Source organism: Drosophila simulans, chromosome X (assembly GCF_016746395.2).
Source record: "Drosophila simulans strain w501 chromosome X, Prin_Dsim_3.1, whole genome shotgun sequence".
Lineage (NCBI taxonomy): Eukaryota > Metazoa > Arthropoda > Insecta > Diptera > Drosophilidae > Drosophila > Drosophila simulans.
The window spans coordinates 3,798,026-3,825,467 of record NC_052525.2 but is presented as its reverse complement, the minus strand read 5'-3'; the positions used below and the strand labels follow the sequence as shown (position 1 = coordinate 3,825,467).

General features: G+C 44.4%; 3 protein-coding genes across 19 annotated transcripts in view; 1 reads left to right on the top strand and 2 right to left on the bottom strand.

Annotated features, from left to right (window-relative positions):
• Window positions 1-11,658, top strand: part of LOC6725069 (fasciclin-2) — a 64,974-nt gene extending 53,316 nt beyond the window's left edge. For 2 of the 10 annotated variants that reach the window (XM_016172996.3, XM_016172997.3), the window contains 6 exons: window positions 843-967; window positions 1,046-2,539; window positions 2,659-2,842; window positions 7,827-8,028; window positions 9,119-9,205; window positions 9,699-11,658. In XM_016172996.3, coding sequence (XP_016038050.1) covers window positions 843-967; window positions 1,046-2,539; window positions 2,659-2,842; window positions 7,827-8,028; window positions 9,119-9,205; window positions 9,699-9,822 — 2,216 coding nt within the window. In that variant the 3' untranslated portion in view covers window positions 9,823-11,658. Of the gene's footprint in view, window positions 1-842; window positions 968-1,045; window positions 2,540-2,658; window positions 2,843-5,304; window positions 6,713-7,826; window positions 8,029-8,322; window positions 9,017-9,082; window positions 9,206-9,698 lie in introns of those variants that run through there. The other 8 variants (XM_039296629.2, XM_039296628.2, XM_016173000.3 and 5 more) reach the window with 5 other exon arrangements.
• An 85-nt stretch (window positions 11,659-11,743) lies between these two features.
• Window positions 11,744-13,350, bottom strand: LOC6725068 (galactosylgalactosylxylosylprotein 3-beta-glucuronosyltransferase I). The gene is made up of 2 exons (XM_002106060.4): window positions 13,042-13,350; window positions 11,744-12,989 (listed from the first exon to the last, which is right to left on the bottom strand). The coding sequence occupies exons 1-2, from the start codon at window positions 13,248-13,250 to the stop codon at window positions 12,278-12,280; spliced, it is 921 nt and encodes a 306-aa protein (XP_002106096.1). The 5' UTR covers window positions 13,251-13,350; the 3' UTR covers window positions 11,744-12,277.
• A 1,401-nt stretch (window positions 13,351-14,751) lies between these two features.
• LOC6725067 (pneumococcal serine-rich repeat protein) lies at window positions 14,752-27,304 on the bottom strand. Of its 8 annotated transcripts, none has more exons than XM_039296625.1 (8): window positions 27,166-27,304; window positions 26,136-26,453; window positions 25,407-26,068; window positions 24,013-24,141; window positions 23,198-23,935; window positions 22,557-23,033; window positions 18,674-22,448; window positions 14,752-18,562 (listed from the first exon to the last, which is right to left on the bottom strand). In XM_039296625.1, exons 3-8 carry the CDS (start codon window positions 26,004-26,006, stop codon window positions 18,492-18,494), a joined length of 5,790 nt encoding a protein of 1,929 aa, XP_039152559.1. In that variant the 5' UTR covers window positions 26,007-26,068; window positions 26,136-26,453; window positions 27,166-27,304; the 3' UTR covers window positions 14,752-18,491. The 8 variants fall into 8 exon arrangements, with proteins under 8 accessions (XP_039152559.1, XP_039152558.1, XP_016038045.1 ...); XM_039296624.1 differs by lacking the exon at window positions 27,166-27,304 and adding an exon at window positions 27,007-27,145; XM_016173391.2 differs by lacking the exon at window positions 27,166-27,304 and adding an exon at window positions 26,522-26,665.
• Between the last annotated feature and the right edge of the window lie 138 nt (window positions 27,305-27,442).

The window sequence follows — 27,442 nt, the reverse complement described above, 5'->3', positions numbered from 1 at the left end:
CCAGTAGTTTACCTTCGGAACTTCCTTTGACTGGCCTTTCGGGCCCTTTGACTATTTTCCTACATTTAAGGTACTCTTCCGCTTCACGCCTCGGCTTTCATTTGGTAGTCTGGGCTTTGATTTCGCAACACCTGGTTACTACTCAATAGTCCGCCTTTCCGAGAAGGACGACCCCGTTTATCAGCTTCTTGTTGCTTTTATTACTGGCACTTGGCACAGTGTTTGCGAGTATTTGATCTAGGAATTTCACTTTTGCAATGCTCCACCACGTTACACTTTTTCCGTTGCTCGCTCCCCTTTTTCAATTTCCAAGTCATCTCGCCAGTGCAGATTTATTGGCAGCCAGGCAGGGGCGTCCATCGGCCCCCCTTTTTTTGTTCCAGCTCGTTAGTAGGGAGCCTTGGGAAAAGGGGAGAAAATGCCGCGCACATGCCTTGGACTTGAATTGCTTCCATGTGCCCGACAGTTTGTTTAAAATTATATTACGTATTCGCCACGTACAGCTTCGCTTGAATTGTCAACATGACCAGGAAAAATAGTGTCCTGCTTGGCTTGCATTTTTCCGAGCCTCTCCTCTCTTGTTCTTGTTCTACGTTTGTGTGCTGTGCAAATGAATGCGAAGCGAAATCAAACAATTTGCGCACACCTAGCTCAGGAATTTGTTTGTTGCTCATCTTAAGGACTTTGGGACTGCAGTCCTTGTGTTCGTTTGGCAATTGTCTTATTGTCCACCTAGCAAGAATCAGTTTTTTTTTCAATCAGTAACAACAGAACAGGATAATCATTATCATATTTTTGGCATATTTCTCATTTGTTTAATTTGGTTTCTTGCCTTTTCACAGTGGCCATTACCTGGACAAATGCACCGGAGAATCAGTACCCCACTCTTGGCCAAGACTATGTGGTAATGTGCGAGGTAAAGGCCGATCCCAATCCAACAATCGACTGGCTGCGCAACGGAGACCCGGTAAGTAGATCTCACCTGACACGACCCGACCCGATCCACGATGCACAACTAACTGACTGGTATAATTCATCATTGCAGATCCGCACGACCAACGACAAGTACGTGGTGCAAACCAACGGCCTGCTCATCCGAAATGTCCAGGAAAGCGACGAAGGCATCTACACTTGCCGTGCAGCCGTTATCGAAACTGGTGAGCTACTGGAACGCACCATTCGCGTGGAGGTCTTCATTCAGCCGGAGATCGTATCGCTTCCCACCAATCTGGAGGCCGTCGAGGGCAAGCCATTTGCAGCCAACTGCACAGCAAGAGGCAAACCAGTTCCGGAGATCAGTTGGATTCGCGATGCCACACAACTGAACGTGGCGACCGCCGATCGCTTCCAAGTGAATCCCCAAACTGGCCTGGTTACCATCAGCTCCGTTAGCCAGGATGATTACGGCACATACACATGCTTGGCCAAGAATAGGGCCGGTGTAGTGGATCAGAAGACCAAGCTGAATGTTTTGGTGCGTCCGCAGATCTATGAGTTGTACAATGTGACCGGGGCCAGGACCAAGGAGATTGCCATAACCTGCCGTGCCAAGGGACGTCCGGCACCGGCGATTACCTTCCGTCGTTGGGGAACACAGGAGGAGTACACGAACGGGCAGCAGGATGACGATCCTCGCATCATTTTGGAGCCGAATTTCGATGAGGAGCGCGGCGAGAGCACCGGCACCCTTCGCATCGCCAATGCCGAGCGTTCCGACGATGGACTGTACCAGTGTATTGCCCGGAACAAGGGAGCCGATGCCTACAAGACCGGACACATTACCGTTGAATTTGCTCCGGACTTTAGCCACATGAAGGAACTGCCTCCGGTTTTCTCGTGGGAGCAGCGCAAGGCGAATCTCAGCTGCTTGGCCATGGGCATCCCCAATGCCACAATCGAATGGCACTGGAATGGTCGCAAGATCAAGGATCTGTACGACACCAATCTAAAGATTGTCGGCACTGGACCCCGCAGCGATTTGATTGTGCACCCCGTAACGAGGCAGTATTACTCAGGATACAAGTGCATTGCGACTAACATCCATGGAACCGCCGAACATGATATGCAGCTGAAGGAGGCACGTGTCCCTGATTTTGTGTCCGAAGCCAAGCCAAGTCAACTGACCGCCACCACGATGACCTTCGACATTCGGGGTCCATCAACCGAACTGGGCCTGCCTATTCTGGCGTACAGTGTGCAGTACAAGGAGGCCCTAAATCCGGACTGGTCGACGGCCTATAACCGCAGTTGGTCACCAGATTCGCCGTACATTGTGGAGGGACTGCGACCACAGACGGAGTACAGCTTCCGATTCGCCGCCCGCAATCAGGTGGGATTGGGAAATTGGGGCGTCAATCAGCAGCAGTCGACACCACGACGATCGGCTCCGGAGGAGCCCAAGCCACTGCATAATCCCGTCCAGCACGACAAGGAGGAACCGGTGGTCGTGTCACCCTATTCTGATCATTTCGAGCTACGCTGGGGCGTGCCCGCCGACAACGGAGAGCCTATTGATAGGTACCAGATCAAATACTGTCCGGTAAGTGTGGTGATTTTCCATATCGTTGTAATGGTATTTATACCCCTACTCCTGGATTGGTGGGGCAGTTGCGTTTCCTAAAAGAAGTCATACTAATTCATTCTTCATTCATTGTGCAGGGCGTTAAGATCAGCGGCACATGGACGGAACTGGAGAACTCCTGCAACACCGTTGAGGTGATGGAGACCACATCCTTTGAGATGACCCAGCTGGTGGGCAACACCTACTATCGCATCGAACTGAAGGCGCACAACGCCATCGGCTATTCCTCGCCTGCTTCCATTATCATGAAGACGACACGAGGTGAGTCCGATTCAGCTAATAACAATCTCGGCACGTTGCTCTATTCGGCCGGATTTAATTCCGGTGTCGGTGCGCTACACAAACGACTGTTCACAACAACAACAACAACAGCCACATCAACAACAACAATCACATCGATAACAACAGCAACAACAACAATCATTACGCTGGCCACCACAATAAGCATAACATTACTTAGTGTCCTAGCCTCAATGTTAGTCTAAAAAATCCAACAAAAAAAATCAAAAAAAAAGAATCGATCGATCAATCAGCCAAACGCAGTGGAATATAGGTATCTTCGTACACAAGAACTTGCATTTTGCTATTCCAAAATGTGAGCATAGAACTATCATACGACCACTGATTCTTCGGCTAAGCGGTCGTTCGATATTGATATATCGAAAATATCGAATCGAATCGTATCGAGTCTACAAGATCCCAGTAAAAAAGGAAAAAGATCAAAAATATAACTGAAAAATCTCTATATAAACATACACTCACTCACACACGAACATCATCTACATGATATCTAGATAAAGACATAATTTTTACTGCTCTATATATATATATTTATATATGAATATGATACAAATATCCCAGATATAATCGATAAATTTTGCATACATTTTTGTAGTGTTTATTTCAATTGCGTTTCAACTGTTGTTTTTCGTTTACACTCAGTGTTACACCCCCATACCCTGTAATGTCCAACCCAAATCCCAAAACCGAACCCCCCTTCCCAGTTTTTGACCTAATTTGCTCAACGTAATGACTTAATTTCATTGTCTTTTCTTTCGAAGCCTTTTACGTTTGCATGTTTTCGTGAGTTCTGAATTGTCTCGAGCATCTTAACCATATTAACTTCTTTTATTGATAACAATCCTTTGATCCATTACAATGTATACATTCCAATCGCAATGTCCACACCACACACACCCACTGAGCCAATAAAAAAATGGCAGATGTACTGCAACGCATTTGACTAAGCATTACAATTCGTTCGAGATCGTGTTGTCGTCCCTCTGAGATCAAAATCCATTCATAATTCGCATTCAAATGCGAAATTCACCACACCATACCACCACACTCTCGCCAGTCAGCCGTTGTACGATATGTAGAAAAGTGCGAGATGCGCGCGTCCGAATTGAATTTTAGCTTACTTTACGCTCTTTTTTTTATTATCATTATTAAGCATTTACTTAATTATAATTACCAACACACTAAACATGACATTTTTGTGACACAAAATGATGGAAATGAAAAACTCGAAAACTATGATTATAATTTTATATTTTATATTTTTGTGTGTGTGTCTGCATTCATCACATACGTATAACGAAACAAGAACCCTGTTAAATGTAAATCTAGTATGTAATGAAAAAAAAAACTATTTTCTGTTTTTAAATTGGTTTACTACCGCACTAGAGCTCTTCATTATTATTTTTTATTACGTCGATTATTATTTGAAGTGATTTAATTTGATTTGAATTTGTTTGTATACTGCGACTACTTCTTTAGTTAAATTTTTGAATTATAAGCGATGAAAATGAAAACGTTTCTCAAATAAAACATTCAAAGAAAACCAATGGAACAAACTGTAATTTACTGCAACTGCTGTCGTACTCATTTTTTATCGGTTCGTTCTGCCTGCGTTGTCTCTATCTCTTTCGCTCACCCCCACTCACGCTCTTGTCCTCTCTGTCGCTCTCGCTGTGTCGTCTCTGTTCCTTGATTTGATGTCCCTTTCTTTACTAATTTTAAGTACATATATGTTGTGCGTAGTCTGTTTGTTTGTGTTTTTAAAGCCTTTGTGTTTGTGTGCGCTGTCTCTCTAGCTGTCAATTTCTCTCTGTGTATACCGTTATTCCCCAAACTACCCACTCCTACCGCTTTTGCCTAGACATATGTAACCTCTATTTTGTACCGAAACCTAACCTCCAATCCAAAATTAAACCTTGATCTTTTGGCTAAACAGTGAACTTAGTGTGTGCATCTAATTAGGCATTTAGTCATAGCTATTATTCTAACCAACAACAACCACAATACTTTACTAACAAACACATCTGTGGCCCTTTTGTTAGAGAATCAAACACTCAAAAGCAAACACAAACACACGCAAACTCGAATCCGAGCCAAACAAAAACAAACAATGCAAACTAACAAACAACTAACTAACACTTTGCACATTGTGTTTGATCCAACGTCGTCGTCTTCTCAGTAAACAAAAAAAAAAAAATTCAAGACCAACCAACAACAACGAAATGTTCTTTTGTGTGTTTCCTTTTCTTCCTTTTTCTTCTACCACTTTTCTTCCTTGTTTTTCTCTCTTTTATGGTGTGTATGTGCTAAAAACCACAACAACAACAACTCCTACTACTATAATCAAATCAAATCGAACTGTACAAATGCCAAAATGCATTCAAATATCGAAAATCGACAACCAATATCGAAAAAACCAACAGATAATCCCCATCCCTCGACGAGTGGCGCTGCACCCCTGGCCCAACTGCTTGTAATTTTCACTGCTCTGCCGACAATGCTGCTGATTTTGCTGCCGACGACGCACACTGCTTAAACGACCTTAGCTGCCGATGCTTCCGCTTCCAGCCATCAAGAAGCAGTGTTTGGAGGATCCTTCCGCTGACAAATTATCATGGGTTTCTTTCTCTTGTTTCCGTTTGGTGTGTCAATGTGTAAATAATAAGAAAACTAAATGAAAAAACGCAAAAAAAAAAAATAAAACATACCCCTAACAAACATGAAGAAGCGGACATAAATAATTACGTTAAATGTGCTCAAGTAGAGAATATGATCATTAAATATATTACCTAGGGCGGGTCACGATTCCATTAACTGTACAAATAAAAAACGAAAATCTATGATAGTACCTAGTTAAAAAGAGAAAGACGAAATCGAAATGCCAAAACCGAAACACATGCTTACAAAGCTAAAAAATTGTACTTATATGTATCCTTAATCCTATGTCTAACCGCTAGAGACCTTGTTTCACCACTAAGCCAATGTTATGTTGTTATTTAGTTGTATGTGTATAGCGAGAGCATTTATAGAACGTATTCCGGTACCGTACACCCATTCCGCTTAGTTCAACGTGAATTCTACAACACTGCCAAGCGAAAAAAAGATTTAAAAAAACACCAAATTATATATACCAAACTTTAGCGAAATTCTAAAAGAAAATTAAGAAAAATTATCAAATGCATACGAGTACAAGTTACGAAAACAATTACAATTACATTTACAACATACCTTACTCCTAAAGTTAGCCAAATAGCTTCTTCCAACACTGTTTTTTCAGGCAGTTGCGAACGGTTATTCGAGTCTCTGTTCTGTTTTGAGCACGTAAACGTTAAGAGGGGACAATAAGTAACTCTAACTAAGTTAAAGCCATTACGAATTTTTCCACACTCGAGTGTTTTACCTTCTGTTGATAGCGTTTAGTAAGTCAAAACTAGAATGCAACTCGATCTAGACGAACCGATATTCCTGTATACACGTTTTTTTAGCAAGCGAAATCGATTTTTCTAGCCAAATATATATCTTAAATCAGAAACATAAATACAATTTATACCTTTACAATATCTAGTTATACATACGTATACACATATAGTTAGTGAATAATTCAGCCCGCCTAACGTTGCTGAGATGGGGAAAGCGATTTTTTTTAACGCCCTTGGGCAAGCAGTAGGACCTTTCACTGTTCACACAGATCACATTGAAACATTGTCACGAATGATGTAAGCAATTGAAATCGAACACAAAGACGCTAACGAAGTTGGTAAACGGAAACGAAAATAAAGGCTACCACTTAAGCAGTTCATTTTGGGTAATAAAGAGAAAACTTTAACAGAAGCAGTGCGTGCGTGTGTGACTTGGGACAGGGTTGTCATCAGCATTTTGGACGCCGACAGGTAACAAAAAAGGATGTGTTTAACTCCTATATATCTATGTATTATAACCTGTTTATTTGCACTGCACACGAACAACCGCAGACACTACCAATTAAATAACCAGAAAAACCAATTATTGTACACCCGAAAACTAAGAGAATTCTGTTTATAAAATCCCCATTGTTAATTGTTAATTGTTGATTGATTATGTTATAGTTTCTAAAACCCAAGCAAGGCACTCTAGGCAAACGATACCCCTACCTTCTATATAATCCTCCTCCCGCACACAAAATGTACATACAAATACACCTCTGTATAACATAAGGTATCAATGAATTTTATTTCTAAGTTGAGCTGCTTAACACTGCTTGTATACTTTGCATATTGGCTAACTACTTATGTACTTTGCAATTGGTATAAAACTAAAACACTTCAACCAACCAACGCTTAATTTTCTCACTATCACCGCCCACTTTCTCACTTTCTCTTTGTGCTGAGCGAAAAGCCCCCCAAACTCTACACTTTTCCCCTTCCCGGCTGCATGCTTTATTTGTAATCCCCCAGTTTTGATATACGGCAAAATGAAAATAATCCGGCGACGAGGAGAAATGAAAATTTGTATTGCTCAGTTTGTTGCTTTGTTTGAAAATGCTTTTCATGTTATGTCAATTGGTGCAATTTGAAATTGATTTCCCTCTTGTGTTTTTGGATCTTATGATTGCTACTACTATTGTTATTACTGTTATGATTTCGTTATGATTAACCTTTCGACTAATTTCAACCACAAATTTAATACACACACAAAAATGTAAAAAAAAACTTTTGAACGATTAACCACGATTAAGCGATTAAGAATCCGAGTGTTAAATGTGTAAGACTAGCTGTTAATTGGAGGAGTTTTCCTAGGCTAGTGAGCCAGGTGCTGGCACCGTACCACCTAGAGATACGTACAGTTAATACTCCTTCCCCAATATACATACGTCGACCTCAATGAATGAACTTACTAATCGAGTACACTTGTTTCCCCTCGCCGACCCTTCGTCTGCTCCCCTCTAATATGCTACAAAAAAATGCAGGAATTGACGTCATCCAGGTGGCTGAGCGACAGGTCTTCTCCTCGGCGGCCATCGTGGGCATCGCACTCGGCGGAGTCCTCCTGCTCCTGTTCGTGGTCGACCTCCTCTGCTGCATCACCGTCCACATGGGCGTCATGGCCACGATGTGCCGCAAGGCCAAGCGATCGCCCTCCGAAATCGACGACGAGGCCAAGCTGGGCAGGTAAGCTCCATCGATGAGTAGAATCTATATCGCAGGCAGAACCAAGTGATAAAGCCGAGAACTATTTGATCTAAGCCCACTTTCGAAGAAGAAGGGCGAAATTAACCCTGAGCTAATCACTTAGTTCTGTTACCTTATTGTTTTCTTTTGTTTTTTTTTTCTTTACCTTAATTGAGTGGAAAACTTTTGAATGAAATATTGCACTAAAAATCAGAATCAGATTCGAATTTAACCTTATGCTTTTTGCATTCTACTTGTGTTTCCCCCCACACGCTCCTATTTTGCGATTTTAAGCCACACTCGCCAGGAATTCGAATACAATTGGGTTTATGCGCGGCCCAAGTCCTTATTGTTCAATCGCAATTCCCTGATATCCGTCTGAGCGATTCGCCAAGTCCGGAAAGTCCAGAGGGACTTAACAAAATTTAACATTCAATTTGTTTACCATTTATGAAACTTTTCGTTTGCCATGGAATTTTTAGTGCAATATTCAATGTAATCCGAAGACCAAAAACAGAACAACACGAACCCAGTCAATAATTTAGATCAATTACCTATTATACACTCGTTAACACAGAAACACCCAATTTTGCTTCAAATCATTTGCTTAATTTGTTGACTACTTGTAAAAGATTGTTGCGTTTTAAGTGTGTGTTAAGTAAAGTTATCTGCTGCTCCCAGCTGAAAGAAGTTTAAGATGTCTAGTTAAGAGTTATGATTGAGAAAATAATAAGCGCGTTATATTCAATAAACAAATATTTATCCGCGTTATTTTCTCAGCAATTTGATCAATGTAAAAGAAACACAACACCATGCACTTAAAATTATACATACTCATTCTCATCTTCTTAATCATTTTTGGTCACTTACATCCATATCTATGTATTCAACTCTTTTTCGATACTAAATCAACCTCATCATGTATTATTCCAATCATCCAATCACACATCCAACAAATCCAAACAAACCAAACCAAATCAAACTAAATCAAACCAAATCCAACCAAAACCGAACCACAATCACAATATCAACCCAAAACCATCTAACCAAGCAGTCTTTACGGTTGGCGTTTTCCGCTACCTTATTGCAGTGGCCAGCTGGTAAAGGAGCCACCGCCGTCGCCGTTGCCACTGCCGCCGCCCGTCAAACTGGGCGGTTCGCCCATGAGCACGCCATTGTACGTACCCCGACTTCCGCTACCGTATCCGTATCCGTTTTCGATTCGCTTCTGTTTCTATTTTCATTTCCGTTTCCGTTACCTTCGCGCTTGCATTTTGCATTTCTTTCTTTCCGCCGCCGCTTGGTCAGCATCTCTGCATCTGTGCATCCCTGTTGCATATTGTATTTCTTCCTTTCGATAACTGCCATCACCTACTATATCCTGTCAAAGATACCTCATAAGTCATATTCAGCCAGCACTGCATACCATTAAACTATAGCTAGAGTTACCTCAGCGTATGACACAGGAGTTCATTTGATGATTTTAATTAGCTTTATTTTGAAACAATAATCATTAGCCTGCAATGCAACTTCAGCCTGAAATTGTACCAGATACATAAGTGTCATACTCTAGAGCAAAGTTAGTTTGGAATGCATGAGTAGCTGGCATGCGTGCAGTAGAAATTGAGACTGAAACTCCAAGTGACAACTAACCAATTCTAACTTCGCAGGGACGAGAAGGAGCCGCTCCGCACGCCAACAGGCAGCATCAAACAGAACTCGACCATCGAGTTCGACGGGCGATTCGTGCACTCACGCAGTGGCGAGATAATCGGGAAGAACTCGGCGGTGTAAGGAGGGTATCCACCTTGTCCTGGAACTCCACAGTCCGACCGCAATGTGCACAAAACAAAGAGGAGGGAAGATATATGGAAATACACATATATGTATGATGATCTAGCGAGAACAAGCCAAAGCCAAAGCTGGGGGAAGAGCACTTGAATATCGATCGATTGGCACACTAAGTTGGTTTTAATTTACTTTCGTACACAGCGTAAATCTTACTAAATGTCTTACTATAACGCATACGATATCTTAACAACATCTAACATCTAAAACATAGCACATTAAGCTCGAAAAACCAGCAAGCAAGCATACGAAGAAGAAGAAAGAAATAATAACTCAATGTCGCTTCATTTTCTAGTTTAAACAAGTATTTTATATCGCTGCATTTGCTTTGTTTTTCCTTAGTCCAAAAAAAAAGTCACAAATGAACACAAGAAATTACAAATAACGATGAACCAAGCTGGAGAAGTAAATGAATGAGCAAGAGATGATATGGAAAGGACCTAGCCTAAGTTATATATATATGAATGTATGCAAGAAAGAAATCTTAAATTAATGCCTTACAAACAAAAAATTACAATTATTTAGCAGCTAAAGCGCAGAGGAGGGATTTATGCATGTAAGCCGCAAGGAATGAGACCGATTTCTTTAGTATAACTAACTTAAACATGCCATAAATAAGTTTTAACATTAAGTTTGCCCCTGATCCTAATCATCATCCCCCACCAATTCGTAGTACTTAAAACGCTAAACAAAAGACTTGCGAGCATTTCTTTCCACAAAACCATGACATTGGATAGATTAGAGGAAGAACAGCAAAAGAATGGACTTGAATAACATACTTAGTTGATATCGAAATCCTTGGTTTCCTACTGCTAATTCGTATACTTAACCACCAGAAAGTGTAACCCACAGACGGCACTTATTGAATAATGCTCAATGTACATTAATGTTGAAGAAATTGAATATTTGAAAATGTTTACAAACTGCTTAGCTGCTTGAACAACGGAAATAAGCATCCCGAACCACCTCCGCATCCGGTTCATAGCACACAAGATCAATCTTGATGAGAGAATCTATGCTAAGTTATAGAATTATCCGAGAACTACGAGATTGCCAAACATTAACGACCTATCATAACCTTTCATCCCACTTCCATCGAACAACTGCAAATCGCTCAGTTTTGTGTTAAAAGTATTTTCTTATGTATGTAAAAATTAAACAAATTGTAGTTAAGAGATCTGAAACGCATTAATCTAACGGATATATAAATCTAAAAAAATATATATATGTATGTACATGTATTTAAAGTTACTCGTAAGTTTTTTTTTCTACACGAAACAGATAATACAAAATAAAAAAAAAAGAACAAAACCAAAAGCAAAAGCGAACTACGTATATGTTATCACGCCGATCTGAATGTATGTATGTACGTTAACGCATTTTTATTTGATAGCCGTAAAAATCCCTGAAAACGCTGAGATCCCCCACTTTTCAGTTCTTTGCCTATGAGCTTTGTACCTTCTGTTGCCAATTAAGTCAAGCGCCTTGTCAGAGCTTTTTACCTATAAATATACACAATACTCTATGAACGACCTATTGAATAACCCACGAAGCGAACCCAAGTCGAGATTACAGGAGGCTATATACATTTAAATTTGGATGCGATTGTTTGAAAAACTGCTGGTCATTCGAGCATATGAAATATGTTTGCAAGAAACCGAACGCAGCTTCGTTCGGCGGCAGAGTGTAGCTTTTTATATGAACTAAACAAAATTGATGAAAAATTATACACTGAAACTGAAACGGGGGAAATAAATCTTATTTACTGTACTATAATTCCAATCGATGTAGTTTCAATTCCCATTTGGCGGTAATAATAAACCAGTATTGACCCAATCCCTTGTCAATGAAACAACATTTTTTGAAATAGGTTTCGATAACACTACCAATTTTATTTGCATCAATTGGGAGGCACACAGGGGAAGCTTATATTTCTAACGTAACTATCTCCTACAGTTTTGCGAAACCTATAGGCGTATATACAATACAATGGGGCAACTTAAAGCGTTCTTATAGCTTAGGTACAACAAATACAAAGAATTAGAATTCATTTGGGTTAAAATTATAACCTTCGTGCAGATAGACTAGGTACTATCTTACGAAGATATGATACAACTTTTCTTTGAGCATTGTACAACTAGTAGTGTTTTCATATCTAAAATTTGCGCAACTACGCGGTGTAGTTAGAAAAAATCTCATTTGGTTTCAATCCGAAAATGTCTGGTTAAATGATCAAAATGTTTGCCTACACCATATTTTTATAAAATATATAGAAATATTGAAAATATATAGAAATGAAGTAAAAAGTATTAAATAAATTGGGCTAGACTATGAGGAGACGGAACACATTAAGTAAATTCACTAGGGTGATAGTTTGCTATATATACAAGTGGGTCCCGGGTTAGACCTCCATGCCGCCATCGGATCGCTGGCCCTTCTTCAGGAGCGCCTCCTCGGCGGCTAGTTTGGTCTTCTCAGTGCGCGTGTGCCAGACGAGTACATCCGTGCACCTATTGGCCAGTGGCTGCAGCTGATCCCTGGTGGTCAGATGCCTCAGGATCTCGCTCTCCTGATAGCCTCTTTGCACCTCGTACGAGAACGTGGCCTGCGGATTCCGGATGAAGAGATCCATGCTGATGGCGAAGGCGGCCATGTCGATGGGGAATGGTCTTTCCGGTCGCCAAGCGGCATTGAATCCGGTCACCTTGGTGCCATCCTCAGTAAGCAGGGGTCGCTCCACCATCAGACCGCCGACCAAACCCACCGGCCAGACGCCCACGCGACCCCTTTCGATTTTGCTCATCTCGGCGAACAGTTCCGTGGAGTAGGAGTTGTCATCGTCCATGAAGAACACTATGGAGTGCCGATCGACGTCGACATGGTTCCTCAACCAGGCCAAAGCCAGATTTCTTTGCTCCACGCCTCGTGGCTTAATCCAGTTGGGGTCCTTGCCCTTCAGCTTGAACTCCGATGGCGTCTTGATGTTCAGCAACGTGGAACGCTTCTCCAGGCCGGCTCTATCCAAAAGGTTTCTGACCAGCGGAGTGGTGGCGTTCGTATCCTCCACAATGATCCAATGCAGGTGCGGCAGCAGCATAAAGAGGTGAGATAGTCTGTTGGAATACGGGGCGTTACTTAGAGGTATGTTTATGATACCTACTCTACCTGGTTAGCTCGGCTTTCTGGGCGGGCCGTGGATACGTTGGCGTTACGGCGTAAGTCGTGGGTAACGTGTCGCCCTGGACGAACATGGCCTGGAGGAATTCTGGACCCTGACATGTGCGCTTCCCGTTTCGGTGCACCATCATCAGCACCACGAGGAAGACGATGATCAGGATGAGGACCTGGCGCGGGCGAATGCGGACCTCCGACATCCTGCGGCAGTTGGTAAAAACCCAATTTTGTTAAAACAAACAAATCGGCGACCCGTGTGTGCCTAAATAACGACATGCTAGCGGAACGAACGGTCGCACCATCAAGACCCGGGCAACTATCGATATTTTTCATCTCCAGTATCGTTACACTTAAGGTTTATTATAGGAAATGTATACTATATTTTAAGAATAAAAACAAAACAGACAACTTTTACCGTGTTTTATCATTATATTATTATTATATTTTATTATTATATTATCTGTTTAATTTCAAATTCTGCAAGTCTACTCCTGGCATTCAGTGTCTGAAATCTAGAATCTCCCAATTTGCACCAGGCAAACAGAAATGCCAGGAAGTGGCCAACGCTCCTTTTGTTCCCAGCAGACACCTTCTGCTAATTATGATCGCCTGGTGCGAAAAAATGGGAAATCAACCCAAAACCGCGAAAGTCAGGCCTCATTTTGAAGTACAAATCGGTGAAAAACCTATCCCATGCACCAGGCAAACAGAAATGCCAGGAAGTGGCTAACGCTCATTTTGTTCCCAGCAGACACCTTCTGCTAATTATGATCGCCTGGTGCGAAAAAATGGGAAATCAACCCAAAACCGCGAAAGTCAGGCCTCATTTTGAAGAACAAATCGGTGAAAAACCTATCCCATGCACCAGGCAAACAGAAATGCCAGGAAGTGGCTAACGCTCATTTTGTTCCCAGCAGACACCTTCTGCTAATTATGATCGCCTGGTGAGAAAAAATGGGAAATCAACCCAAAACCGCGAAAGTCAGGCCTCATTTTGAAGTACAAATCGGTGAAAAACCTATCCCATGCACCAGGCAAACAGAAATGCCAGGAAGTGACTAACGCTCATTTTGTTCCCAGCAGACACCTTCTGCTAATTATGATCGCCTGGTGCGAAAAAATGGGAAATCAACCCAAAACCGCGAAAGTCAGGCCTCATTTTGAAGAACAAATCGGTGAAAAACCTATCCCATGCACCAGGCAAACAGAAATGCCAGGAAGTGGCTAACGCTCATTTTGTTCCCAGCAGACACCTTCTGCTAATTATGATCGCCTGGTGCGAAAAAATGGGAAATCAACCCAAAACCGCGAAAGTCGGGCCTCATTTTAAAGTACAAATCGGTGAAAAACCTATCCCATGCACCAGGCAAACAGAAACGCCAGGAAGTGACTAACGCTCATTTTGTTCCCAGCAGACACCTGAAATAAAATAAAAACTCACATATTTTTTTCGTTTTTAATATTTTATTCACTAATATTGTATAAATAATATCGTATGTCTTAATAATAATAATAAATAAATAATATAATAATAATAATAGCATAATTTCTAACACGCCGGTCGCATTTCCGCTAGATGATGTCCTCCAGTTGCCTTCTGCCGGTGCCCAAGGGGTAGATCAGCTCCATTCATCAACACTTAAACCTGCAATACCTATGTGTACCCAAACCCCGAACTTCATTGTAAATCGAATGCAGCTGTTTTCTTTTTTTGTTAAATTTTATTTCGATTCTCCACAGAAATACACTTCTCTCCAGTATATGATAATTTAAACAAATTATAAATTAAATTTCGGTTTCCCATTCAGTTGCTGCTTTTGCTTCGGACCATTACGATTAAATTCTAAAGCCTTTCGCTTGTTTCGCATGTACAAATATTGGTATGTATAAGTTATATATAGGGATGGGTTGGAATTTTGGGGAATCGGGAATCAGGGGGTTACTTAGTAGGTTCATCAGTAGTAAATAGACTTAGTCGTAGACTTTGTTACATGTATGTATATCTATGATTATAGTTCCCACTGTGCTCTCTGCTGCTTCAATTCTCGCCACTCCACTCCGTTCCCAATTATTGTTATTTTGTATTTCAAACTCAACAAGTGCACGCAAGACGGAAATAATGCAGACTGAACTGACTGTACGCAACTCGAGCGATTACTCCGATATCTAATATCCGATAAATTGAACAATACGCTAGCTACGTAAAAACAAAAGGCCAAACTAAAACAAACAATCCTAGTTTTGGTCTGTTGGCCGATGCCTCGACCTACAAACTCCAAGCTCGAGCCGCCCTCGTCCTACGAAAAAGGCGGTTTACTATAAGCGGGGAAAATGAATGTCCGATTATCCTGACTGATCCTTCTTCGTATGCCTCTGTGATTTTCTTTGTCTCGAGTCACAATTTACTATTTATATACACATACACACAACTACAATATATATATTACATAAATACACACATAAGAAACTTTTTTTTGTGTTTTTTTTTTCTGTTTGTTTATAAGTAATTTATAATATTTCAGTATTATGTTCAATTACTGGCCTAGCGTATAATTTAATTTCATTTTGTTTTCCATACCCTCATATATTCGGTTTTGTGTATCTTGTTTCTGTTTCTCGTTAGTTCTCAATTGTCTAAAATTGTTGCAGTGTACATTGGCTTAGTTTGACTTAGTGGTTGTACATATATAACACTAGTTTACACGAAAGATGTACGTCTTTAAAACACGTTTCTTAGACTAATTTGAGTTTGCTGAAATTAAACATGTGTATTCTAAACAGAACAGGAAACTGATTTGATATTTTCGAAAAGAGCGTTGAATGTGAAAGGAAGTAATGTTTACTGGCGAAAAACAAGAGAGAATGCTATAGTCGAGTTCCCCAACTATCACATACCCGTTATTCAGATAGATAGATATTGGGGAATAAACTAAAACATTAATAAATTGTTTATAAGTGTCGGTGTGACAGTTTTGTGCTGTTTGTGGGCGTTAGAGTGGGCGTGGCAACATTGGCAACAACTTATGCTGAGTCTATGTCTCTAGAATCTGTATGCTGAATCTCGACCTTCTAGGTTCTATAGTTCCTGAGATATCGGCGTTCATACGGACAGACGGACATGGCTAGATGGACTCGGCTATTGATCCTGATCAAGAATATATATACTTTATGTGGTCGGAAACGTTTCCTTCTGCCTGTTACAACGAATCTATTATACCCTTTTACTATACGAGTAACGGGTATAATAACCAGTCGACCATAAAACACGTAATATTTAAATAATTTGTTTGAAATACAATTCACTAAACAATTTAAGACAGGTTATTCCATTCGCAGGTTGGTATTAATATTCGTATGATAAACCTATAGTAAGATGGGTTCGGATACACATTCGCTTTCAGCAGCCTCCAATTAATTAGAAAATTTAACGCTCTTTAGGGTAACCGCCAAAAGGCCAAATTTGTAAACTAGTGTGTGTTTCCTTAATGTCTGCTTAATGTGTGTGGTAGAGATACAAATATTTAATATATTCCATATCGTCGTCCTCCTAGCAACTCAGTTAAAATTCTCCTGCTCTGACTTTTGATTCTGCTGCGGATGGCTAACATGGTTTAGAGCAGCACAGCAACAGCTCTGGCCGAGTGTTGCATGCGGAGTTTTAGAGGGTCAAGGGGTCAGGACTCGGGGTTGAGTGGTGTTGAATACATGTCCCGCTTTTCGGCATATTACTTAACTTTTATTTTCAAAATATACAGCAATTGAAGCAAAACAGTTTCACATATATCTAAAAACATTTCGCAATGTTTGTTCTGTTTATTCGGACATGCCCACTCCCTGGGCATTCCAAATGGGACTTCTAAATGTTTTAATGATTAGCTTTAAATAGGCTTTCTCGATTCGTACTTTAGATACTTTAAATTAATGATTTATTTCCGTAATTTTATTCCGACTTTTGTTCACCTAACTGCTACCTGCCGTTAAATTTTAAACGGTTAACGTTTGCGTTTTTTAAAAAAAAGTTACGTTAATAGATCCACGTATATAATGTATATTCCTATTGATAGCAATTTAGTTGCGCTTTTTATACTTACGAGTTCACTTAACGCTTATTGTTTGTTTGTTACTCCGTATCCGCCTTCGACTCCAATTCATTTCTCTTTCTACCGAACTTTTTCGTGTTTGTTACTTTTAAATTAATTCTTGTTTAAATAGTTACGATATCTATACTTCTATACCCTCGGAGAGACCTTCTGAGGCTCTTCCAGCTAAACGGCGGCATTTTTCGTAAGTGCATTATAGTGTTTTTGCCGGTATTTTGTGGTTCTCTGTTTGCATTCGGTTATTCGGTAACATACTCTCCTCTTGAGGCTTATTTATGGCTAGCCGGAGCAAAGAAGCGGCCTTACATAGTTTACTTTAAATAGTCGTTATCATACACACATATCAAATATCTTCCGTGGGGCTTTCTGTTTTGCTCTGTTCTATTATTCTGTTCTGTTTTGTTCTGTTTCTACTAATCCATAACACAGAGATCGAACTGCCTACACGACTTCTGGTCCACTATGTACACGCGACGTTGACTCGGTCTAATATCTAGGATTAGGATTTCCTCCAACAATGCGCCCAAAAATTGGGCATATGAAACAATGACGAAAAAACGTTTGAATAATTGTATAATAATTATTAAAGTACAATAATAGTAATAGTAATGGTAAAACGTTGCGTTTTCGGGATCCAGAAGGTTGTAAATTAACAAAAGCAAATCCAAATGCTTGATTGAACATCACTATCTGACCATCGCATCTTGAGGCGACAAAAAAAAAAAAACGTTTAAATCTCGGTCAACTTATGTTAAATAAATATTCACTTTAAGCTTTCGTAAGTTCACTTGATTTAGTTATGATTTCCTTCTAATTCACAGCTGAACGCTCTTCTTCTCTATTAAATCCCTTCTTCAATAGTTAACCTATTGGGCATGCGGCACCGGAACCCGAGCCGACAGGATCCTATACTCCTAGGCTCAGGCACTCGCATGCACTCACACTGGAAATACAAACACCTGATGATACTCCTTGACAACGCTGACCCCATCGGTTAGATGTCTACCCTGATCCACGGCTGCAGCGCTTGCCAAAGTAAATCAATAGTTCGTCTATCGACTCGTTACATTAATTAGCATTAGAGCGTATCATTATTGCAATAATATATAGTGTGTGTACGATATCGGTAGATATAAAAACGATGGATTAGCAAAAAAAAAAAAAAAAACGTTTAAACTTTTAGAACACCCTATTCCAACTAATCTGCTCTCCTGATTTCAGCCGACGTTGGATGCTCTCGTTAGATTGCTGCCGATATTGCTGACGTTGCTATTGTGATTGACGCCGATGTTGCTGATTTCGATTTCGCTGGCGCTGCAGCGATTGCTGTTTGTGTGGTTTCTAGGTCTCCTGCTCCCGCTCTTGCTCGTTGTAGTACGTTACGTACTTACTGTTGGAAATGGCATTCCAGGCTGCAAAAGTGCACAACGATATGTTAATAATGAGGCAATAGTTGATGTTCGCACAAACGTGTGTGAATAAAAAAAGAAAAGAAATAAGAAAACCCCAAACCGAATACTCACTCTTGGCGATGTAGTCGACGATTAGTTCCGTGTTGGTCATCATCGCCGGACATGAAGGCGGTGGCGGTGGCGGCTGCATTGAAATATCCTCCGTGGCTGCATCCGCCTTAAGATCGGCCATGAAGCTCAGTTCCTGCAGGCTCTCGTCGTCCTCCTCCTCGTCTTCGGCGTCGTCGTTGTTGTTGTAGGTCACAAACACAGGCAGAACCATTTTCGCCTCCGGATTGGGATTGGGAGTCGCCTTGGTCTTGACCTGCGGCTGCAAGGCGTCCTGCTCCTGAGAGTTGCTGCGACTGCAGCTGGTGCTCCGGGCAGCAGCGGCAGCACGGGCTGCGGCTATGATGGCCGCCTCGATGTCGTTGCATGTTTCCAGCTGTTGCATCGATATGGAGTTGGGACTCGGCAGCGTCTCCTCGCTGCTGCTGGCCTTGCTTAGGAAATTGTTAACGTGCTCCTTAATGGACGTGTTGGCGGCAGCATAGATGCCGCTGTCCCCCGACTGATTGGCCACTCCACCAAGCATACCGGAAACGGACGCCAGACAAGCGGCGCCGTTGCCGCCCGACGATGATGAAATCGAGACCGAGGACGATGAGGTGGAAGTGCTTGCCGATGCGGACGAAGCACCCGAGGGCGTGGACGAGTTAATGGGACTGGCGACGCTGGATGAGGTAGCGGTTGCCCCCGCATTAGGTGACGATTGTGCCGCCTCTGCAGAAATTGAGAGCATGTCAATGCTGGCTGAGCTGTTGACTGCATCCGAAGCCGCACCAGAATCATTCAGATGCTGATCGCTGCTGGCGCTGACATCCTGCTGTCGCTCTTGCTTCTTCTCTGGTCGTCGTCCCAGGCATTCCAGTTCCTTGTCCATATCTTGGTCCACGTCTTCGGTGTCATCTTGGGTTACATCAGATTCCGCCTCAGTTTGCTGTTTCTTGTTTGAAGACTGCTTGTGCTGGCCCTCCTCCTCATCATCCAAGTTGTCGTCGAAGAGCTTTAGCTCATCCTCGTTGAAATCGCCGAATATGAACTCATTGTTGCTCCTGCCTGCTTCGCGATCATCGTTGAGTATGATCACAGCACGCCTGGCTGCGGTGGCCTCCAAAACGGCTCCGGCTCCCTTGGCAATGCAACTGCTACTGGGCAGCTTGTGGATCCCGCTGATCAGCTTCTTGGCTCCCTCGGTCTGCGTGGCAGCCGTGGTCTTTTGTGTAGTAGTAGTGCTGGTGCTGGTGGTCGCCTTCGGCGTGGTGGAAATGGACAGACTGATTGACGGCACGTCTTGACTAGGCTTCGTTGGCTTCTTGCTGCAACTCCTGCTGGGAGATAGCTCCTTTGGCTTGGTCTTGGCCTTGCTCGAGGGTAAAGCTGCTATAGAAGACGATGCAGTAGAAGATGAAGTTTGAGTCGAGCCATGTGTCGAGGATGAGGAATAACAAGGAACTGTAACTACAGCTGGAGCTGTAACTGTAGCTGTAGCTGAAGCTAGAGCTGGAGCTGAAGCTGTAGCTGGTGCTGTAGCTGGAGCTGAGGCTGCGACTACGGTTGAGGTAGTTGTTACAGCTGACGGCGATACGACAGAATGGGCGTTATCTGCCTGCTTGGCTGCCGCTGCAAAGTTGTACAACGAGGAGGACACCGATGCCGAGGTGGAGGCTGCGACGGCCACAGACACGTTGTTGGTGCTATGCCGCTTGACGGTCTTTTCTAGTGCCGGATACTGTTGATCCAAGTTGCTGCTGTTGCAGCTGTAGCTGGTGTCGTGCTCCACGCTCTTGGATTTCTGCAGAGCTGGCGGTGAGCAGGATGTGGAAGAGGTGCTGGCGGCAGAACTGCTGACACTGCTGATCATGGAGGCTGTTAGGGTTGGCGTGACCATGCTGTAAGCCGGTATCTGCACCTGCGCCAGCAGCTCCGGCGAGTTGGTGGACTCCGCATCGCTGCTGCTGCTGGGCGGCGTTGCATTGAGACTCTGCGAATAACTGATAGAACTGGACGAGGATGGTGGCGTATTTTGGTTGCTGACAACCGTCGCCTGATTGGCTGCACCTCCACATGCAGCCCCTGTCGTAACAGCACCTGGCAGCTCCGGGAAATCGGGCCGCGACTTGGATTTGCCGCCACTCTTGCTCTGCATCTTGTCGCCCAGCTCCAACTCGGTGTCGCTGGCCGTGGCATTGTTTAGAGCCTCCTGCTTGTTCCGGGCGATATCCGCATACGAAATGGGGGCTGCAGCATTGTTGTTTTGCTTGGCCTGGCGTTGACTGGCTGCCGGCGCCCCCCGTTGTTTGTTGTTGCCACCGCCAAGGCTCTTCTTCTTACCCGTCTGGATGGGCAGGGAGTGGACCGAGTCGAGATCACTGGAGTCAGATTTCTCGGATGGCGGCATAGACGACGTAGACTTGCGCCGTGAGCTATCCACCTGATTCGAAACCGCCGAGCCGCTGTGATGGTGATGATGGTGGTGATGATGGTGGTGGTGATGGTGGTGCTGCCCCTGTGGCACCTGGTAGTTCTCCTGGTACTGTTGGCTCTGTTGCTGCTGTTGCTTATAGTTGACACTGCCTCCACCATTGTTGCTGTTGTACGTAGTATAGTAGTGCATCCGCTGGGACATAATGTTGGAGGACGCTGACTTGGTGATCTGCTGCATGCGCTGTAAATTGCCGCCCGTGACGGCAGCTGCAGCCACGGCCGCATCGTCCATGGTAACAGCACGCTGCTTCTTTGGTTTCTTCTTCTTGGTAACCACATGGAACTCAGCGGTCTCCGACAAGACGGTATTCAAGGCATCCAGTTCGGACATGCGCGACAAGGCGGGCAGCGCCAGCGGCAGCTGCTTTTGGCCCACAGTCTCCAGCTCCGACCAGGCAGCGGACATTTCCTGGTGGTCACCCAGGTACTGCAACTCCTCGGTGCCCCAGGACCGACGCTCGCCCTTCCGCTGCTGCGTTCCTGGATTGTTGCTGTTGCGCACTTGCACCGTCGGCGTCGACTGCTGTTGCTGCTCCTTGTTGCAGTTTTTGTTAATATCCGCCACGGATGCCGAGTTGTGCTTGCCACTATTTGAGGAACCAGAGGCCGTCGACGACGATCCGCCCGAGGACGCATTGTTCGTGCCCTTCTTCTGGCGCATCATCTCCGTGGTCGCCGACTGGCGCTTCAGATCGTCCACCTCCATTTTTGAGCATGTGCGCAGCTCCTCCAACGAGTTGCTCTTCTTAAGCTTGTTTTGCTTCTTGCGCTCCTTCTTGCGCTGTCCAGCGGCACTGTTTCCGCCACCGTTGACATCGTTTTCAATGTACTTGACGAGCTGCTCAACAGGATCATTGCCCCTATAGCCGGCAACCGACTCCACATCGACGGTGGTGGTGTTGCGCTCCTGCTGCGACTTCTTCTTCGCCTTCTGCTTGGTGGGCTGCTGCATGCCAATGCCGATCCCAGAAACCGCTCCAGCCGCGCCTCCGACCGGTGCCTGTTGCAACTGGCTGTAGGATGCAGCCACCGCCGCCGCTGCCATGGCCGTTGTTGTAGTGTTGGTTCCCGTTGAGAGCAGCGTGGAGACGCTATTCTGACGGTGAGCGACAGTAGAGGTGGGTACACTGGATCCCACCGTGGTGGTTATTAGAGCTGTGAACTGGTTTCCGTTACCGTTGCCGTTGCTACTGCTGGCGACAGCACTGGCGCCACTGGAGCCACTGGCGCCACTGGCTCCACTGGCTGCACTGCCCCCGAAGCCATCGCCCAATGCATTTCCATTCTCGTCTAGCTGCCGCTGTAATAAAATAACAAAAAACAAAGGATGATGATGTAAACATTAGAATTCTCGGAGTTTGTATTAGCAGTCGAAAGACCTGTAATTGTAACCCTTATGTTTACTCACCGTAGTCGTCTTGCCACCCATTGGCGCAGCTGCCACTGCCGCTGCGGCGGGGACCATGCGTCCAATCTTCGCAGGCCGCAGATCGGTAGACAGTGAGTCAGAGGAGGCAGCGCAGTTGCCACCGCCAGACACGGCCGAGGAGGAGGTAGAGGGCTTGCTGCCCTCCACGGCAGCTGGTGAACCTGCACCGCCGCCGTAAACTGAGGAGCACGCCGTGTAGTTGTCGTTGAGCGACACGTAGCCGGCCTCTACCTTGCGCTTCTCCTCCTCCAGGCCGAGACCAAATTGTCCGGTGAGGGCGGCCAGGTATTGTGCCTGCTGCTGCAGCTTCCTCCTGGCAGAGAGCTCCAGGACGGAAAAATGCAACCGGTCGTCGATTAGGAACTTTTTGCCGGCACCGGTGTACCTGGCCTCTAATGGCTTGTCGTTTAGAGCGTCAATCAGAAACTTCATCGATGGGTTCTGAGGATCCAATTGCTATACATGAAATGGAAAGCAGGAGAATTAGCAATGTATGAACACAGCCCCATCTGCATGGATCCCAAAATCACGTCCAATTTTAAAGGTCAGAGTATAGGTCGATGCAAGAAGTTTGTCTCTTACAAACTCGTCCGTTAGTCGATCTACTTAGCATCGCTTACCCCTAAGATGTTGTCGTCTTGGACGTCGCTGGCACCGACAGCGGCCCTGGCACCGACACCCGTCGCATCGTCCATGTCCACGTCCAAGTCAAACTGATTGCTTGCCTCAGCGTCGCATGATTGAGTTAACAGGCTGCTGCAACTGCCGGTGCTGCTGCGGTGGTGGTGTTTGTTACCAACCGATCCCGAAAACGAGCCCCCTGCAGCTTCTGTCGAAGGCTGAGCCTGTTGCTTATTCTGCTTGGCTTCCATGGCAGACGATGCCGGCTCAAAGTTAACACTGCTGGGCAGGCTGCCTCCTTCGCGCTGCCGGCCCGAGACGTTTAAGTTCTTGATCTTTTTGGATGCGGATGCGGAGGAGGTGGCGTTTTGGTTGTGCTGCTGTTGCTGCTGCTGCTGCCGGCGATTGGAGCGGCCACTCAGCTGGTAATCACAGTTGAAACGTTGGGTTGCTGCCGCTGTCGCTGCTGCCGCCGCCGCTGCCGAGGTTGTGGCCAGTTCGCTGCGGTGCGCCGCCTCAACGAGATCCTGCAGGGAGCCGCCCTGCTTGTGCCGCTGGCCGGGATCCGTTGACCGATGATTGGTGGAGTTATAGCTGCTGTTGTGCCCTGCACTGCTGCTGCTCCCGCCGCTCGAGCCTGTTGCACTGGACGTTAGTGCGGATGGGTTGATTGTGAGGCAGGATTTGATGGCACGATAAGAGATCTCTTCGTCGTACTCAGCCTTTTTTAGCATTTGCTGCAGGCGTAAAAGACGTGAAGCAGAAATATTTATACACACATATACATGTTGCACATACATGAGCCAAAACTTACCAGAAATCGCTCGCTCTTGTTCTTCCTATCGCCAGGATTTCGATACCAGTAGGCCTCTTCGAGAAGTTTCTTCAATGATGCGTCGTCCAAATCATTAAAATCACTATCTTCCCAGGTATCGTACTTTGTCTGCAAAAGCGTCAAAGAACATATTCGGCAATTAGTTTTGCGATTTTTTCGGACACCAACACGAACACATATGCGTGTAAAACATTAATCGCCGCGACTTAACCTAAAAAAAATCAAAAGAATTCTCGGCTCCACTTATTCCAAACACATGCCCTTCCGAGTTCCTTATGCGAACTGATGAAGTACCGACCGCAGAGCAATAGAAGTATTAAATGGCACACGGTTCCAGTAAATAAACGCTGTACATACGCACACACAAATGTACTTTATGGTGTTGCACACGAACACAAGAAAACAGAAAAAAAAACAATAACTGAAATCTAACGGGAACAGACGAGAAGTTTTTGTGGTTAACGCCACGGATGTCGCCAATGCTGTTATTAGATAAACAAACGTTTTGCGGTTTTATCCGTTCCTTCTGCCTGCCCGATTCGTGGTCTTGATTTTAATAATTATCGAAGGCGCTGGTCAAAAACCGACTGTGATCAGAAATCGAAGTTCCTGTGTGCGCGAACACTTGATCGGGTCAAATGTAACGGCACTATTTAGACAGCCACAATCCCAGTTGGCCAGAACGAGATGACCGTATGCTCATATTTCGAATTCCTTTGCCCTTAACTTCGTAAACGGTACTTTGGCTTCTATTCGCATACATGTATGTTTGTATGTGTTCATTAGGAAGATGCAATTGGAGTGGCAACATTTATTCTTTCTTTTTGAATCAAATTTGGCTTTCGATAAAAAAGTGTTTTTTAGTCAGTGAGTAGTCGGCAGTGTGAGTAGTCGGCAGTGTGAGTGAGTAAATGTGTTTCCAAAGGTCGTGTTTTAAGTGGATTTCGGCATTTTCTTAGTCAGAAAATCATTTTCGAACAACGTTAATGGTCCGCAAGCGTAAGAATCTATTTTAGTTTCTAGTTTAGTGTGCAAATAAGCAATATTGATGTCTAATTTATATACACTATCGTTTTGGTGGTAATACTGTAATTCCACCTGAAATCGAAATTAATTTCAAATTTAACGTTTACTTAGTTGTTTCTCAATTTAGTCGCCCTGGTAGAGCTCTATTCAAGCCTGCCCATTTATAACTAAAATATGAAAGTCCGAACCCCATAGAGCCTCAGAACTCCAGGACGCACACAAATGTGAAATTTTGCGAGTAACATAACGATACCTTTTTCTTAATAAAACAAATAACTTAACTCGTTTTCTGCTTAACATGCACTATATTTCCACCTTAAGATGCAACTCAGCCAGAGTGCACTTACCTTTTTCTTCTTCTGTCGCTTGCCGACATTCTGATCGTCCTGGGTCTTGCCCTTGGCAGTGGCCCCGTACTGGAGAACCCTGCGGTTTGGTCGCGACAGTTCAGCGCTGGGCGAATCCTTCAGCATGGCAAAGACCTGCGAGAAGGACGTATCGCCTGCTGCTGCTTCTGCTGCAGAGCCTTTGGCGGCGTCTGCCGTGGCGTCGTGGTTACCAGTGCTATGGCTACTACTAGAGGATGATGACTTCTTGGGGTCACTACCGCTGCTGCTACTGCCGCTGGTGGCTACATGGTTGGCAGCCACTGGTGACGCTCCTTGACTGTCCTCGTCTTTGGCGCCCTGGTTCCTACAGGCCTCGTCAAGCTGCGCGTCCGCCTTGGCCACATGGTCTGACATCATGGTCATGAGCTGCTCCTGTGGGAACGGCGTCGGCGTCGTTTTGGTGACGGTGGTCGTCGTGGTGCTCTCGCTCATCGTGCCAGCGGCAATCGAGACGATGGGCGTGTCCGGTATGATCGTTGGCAATTTGGCAGCTGCTCCACCAGATGCCACACGATCCGCCGGTGTGTCCGATGATGACGGCGCTTGTTCATTGTTCATCTTCTTTCGTGTGGTGGCATGCAACGAAGGAGAAAAACAAATGCCATTCGAATTCCTCGAATCTGTTGGGGGGTGGTGGGAGTTTGTTTTAGTAAACGGCTATATTTCGTATTCCCATTAACTGCTTACAAACTGTTTCTTCTCTTCGCGATGTTTTCAGGTAGCCCAGCTGCCCAGCCGCCGTGTGGTTGCCACCGCGACTGCAAGTGCTCTGCAGGCTGTTCCGCCGATTCCTACCGATTTCTCCCGACTTCCAGACGGCTTGAGGCACAGGGGAGCCCACCTATTGCGTATCAGTTTGGAATCCTGCTGCACTTGACAGGCCTGTCGTCAGTAGCACTCCTCCGGCTCAAACCTTTGCCAGCGGCATTTACGTAGGTTCCTCGGCACGGAGATGCGGATTGCTTGCAAACAGACCGGAATACGGAAATGTGTGCGCACGGATATCTGCAATTGATTGGGAAATGGGGATGAAGCTGAGACTAAAACTGAAACTGAGACATTGGAGCACTGACTGAGTGTTTTGCAGCATTTGTTGTTGTTCTGGTCATGTGGACGAGCGACAAGGGGCGGTGGGTGGTGGCAGGTGCGTCTGTTTAGTCTTTGGCGACCCCTTGCGGCCCACTGACTTTGAATTTCTTTAAAAAGCACTGGTCTCTTTCCATATTCTTTTTTTTTTTTGCTAACAAGCAGTGTTGCTAACTGCGCTGCGTGCCAGGGTTGACAAATGCTGTTTGTTGCATTAAGGGGCAAGCCGTTTAGGTTTCTAAATCGGCGTTTGCTCTAGGCTTGCATCTACTAATCAACACGAGATTGCTTGCCCATTTTGCAACTAATTAGTGGAAAATGACCATCGAGTTGGCAGCCCTGCGGCTGTTGTCAGTGGCAACACTATCGCAAAACACGTCATTTTGAACCAGCTTTTTCACCAATTTCTGTCTCAGCTCGTCAGCATTGGGGCACTGCGGCACAGTTGCCCAGAAGTTGTGGTCACAATTACCCAGTAACTGAAGTTTTTCGCTGATCACAGTAGTCATTTATTGATAAATACGCCAGTCGATGACAGCTGTATAACTTTCTGCGCACTCACACGAGCGCACACGGATGTACGCACCCACACACACGCACACAAATTTACGCCTGTGTACATTTCTCTGACCTTCTCAGCGTTTTAATTTTTTGGTTTGGCAACTGAAAAGAAGGGAGCACATAACCGCGCACTCAAGTTCTAGCAACTGCATTTGAGTCGAACGGTTGTGCTTAATATTTTACAGCTGTCTGTATGCGGGTGAAATTGCTTAATAGCACAGTAGGCACATGAGAAAAAATACCGAACCCGAATTGAAAAACTCTTTGGAATTGTTGTTGTGCAGCACTTTGAAAAGGCGATGCGACGCTGCGCAGCACTGCCCATGTCATCGACATTTTTAAACCGC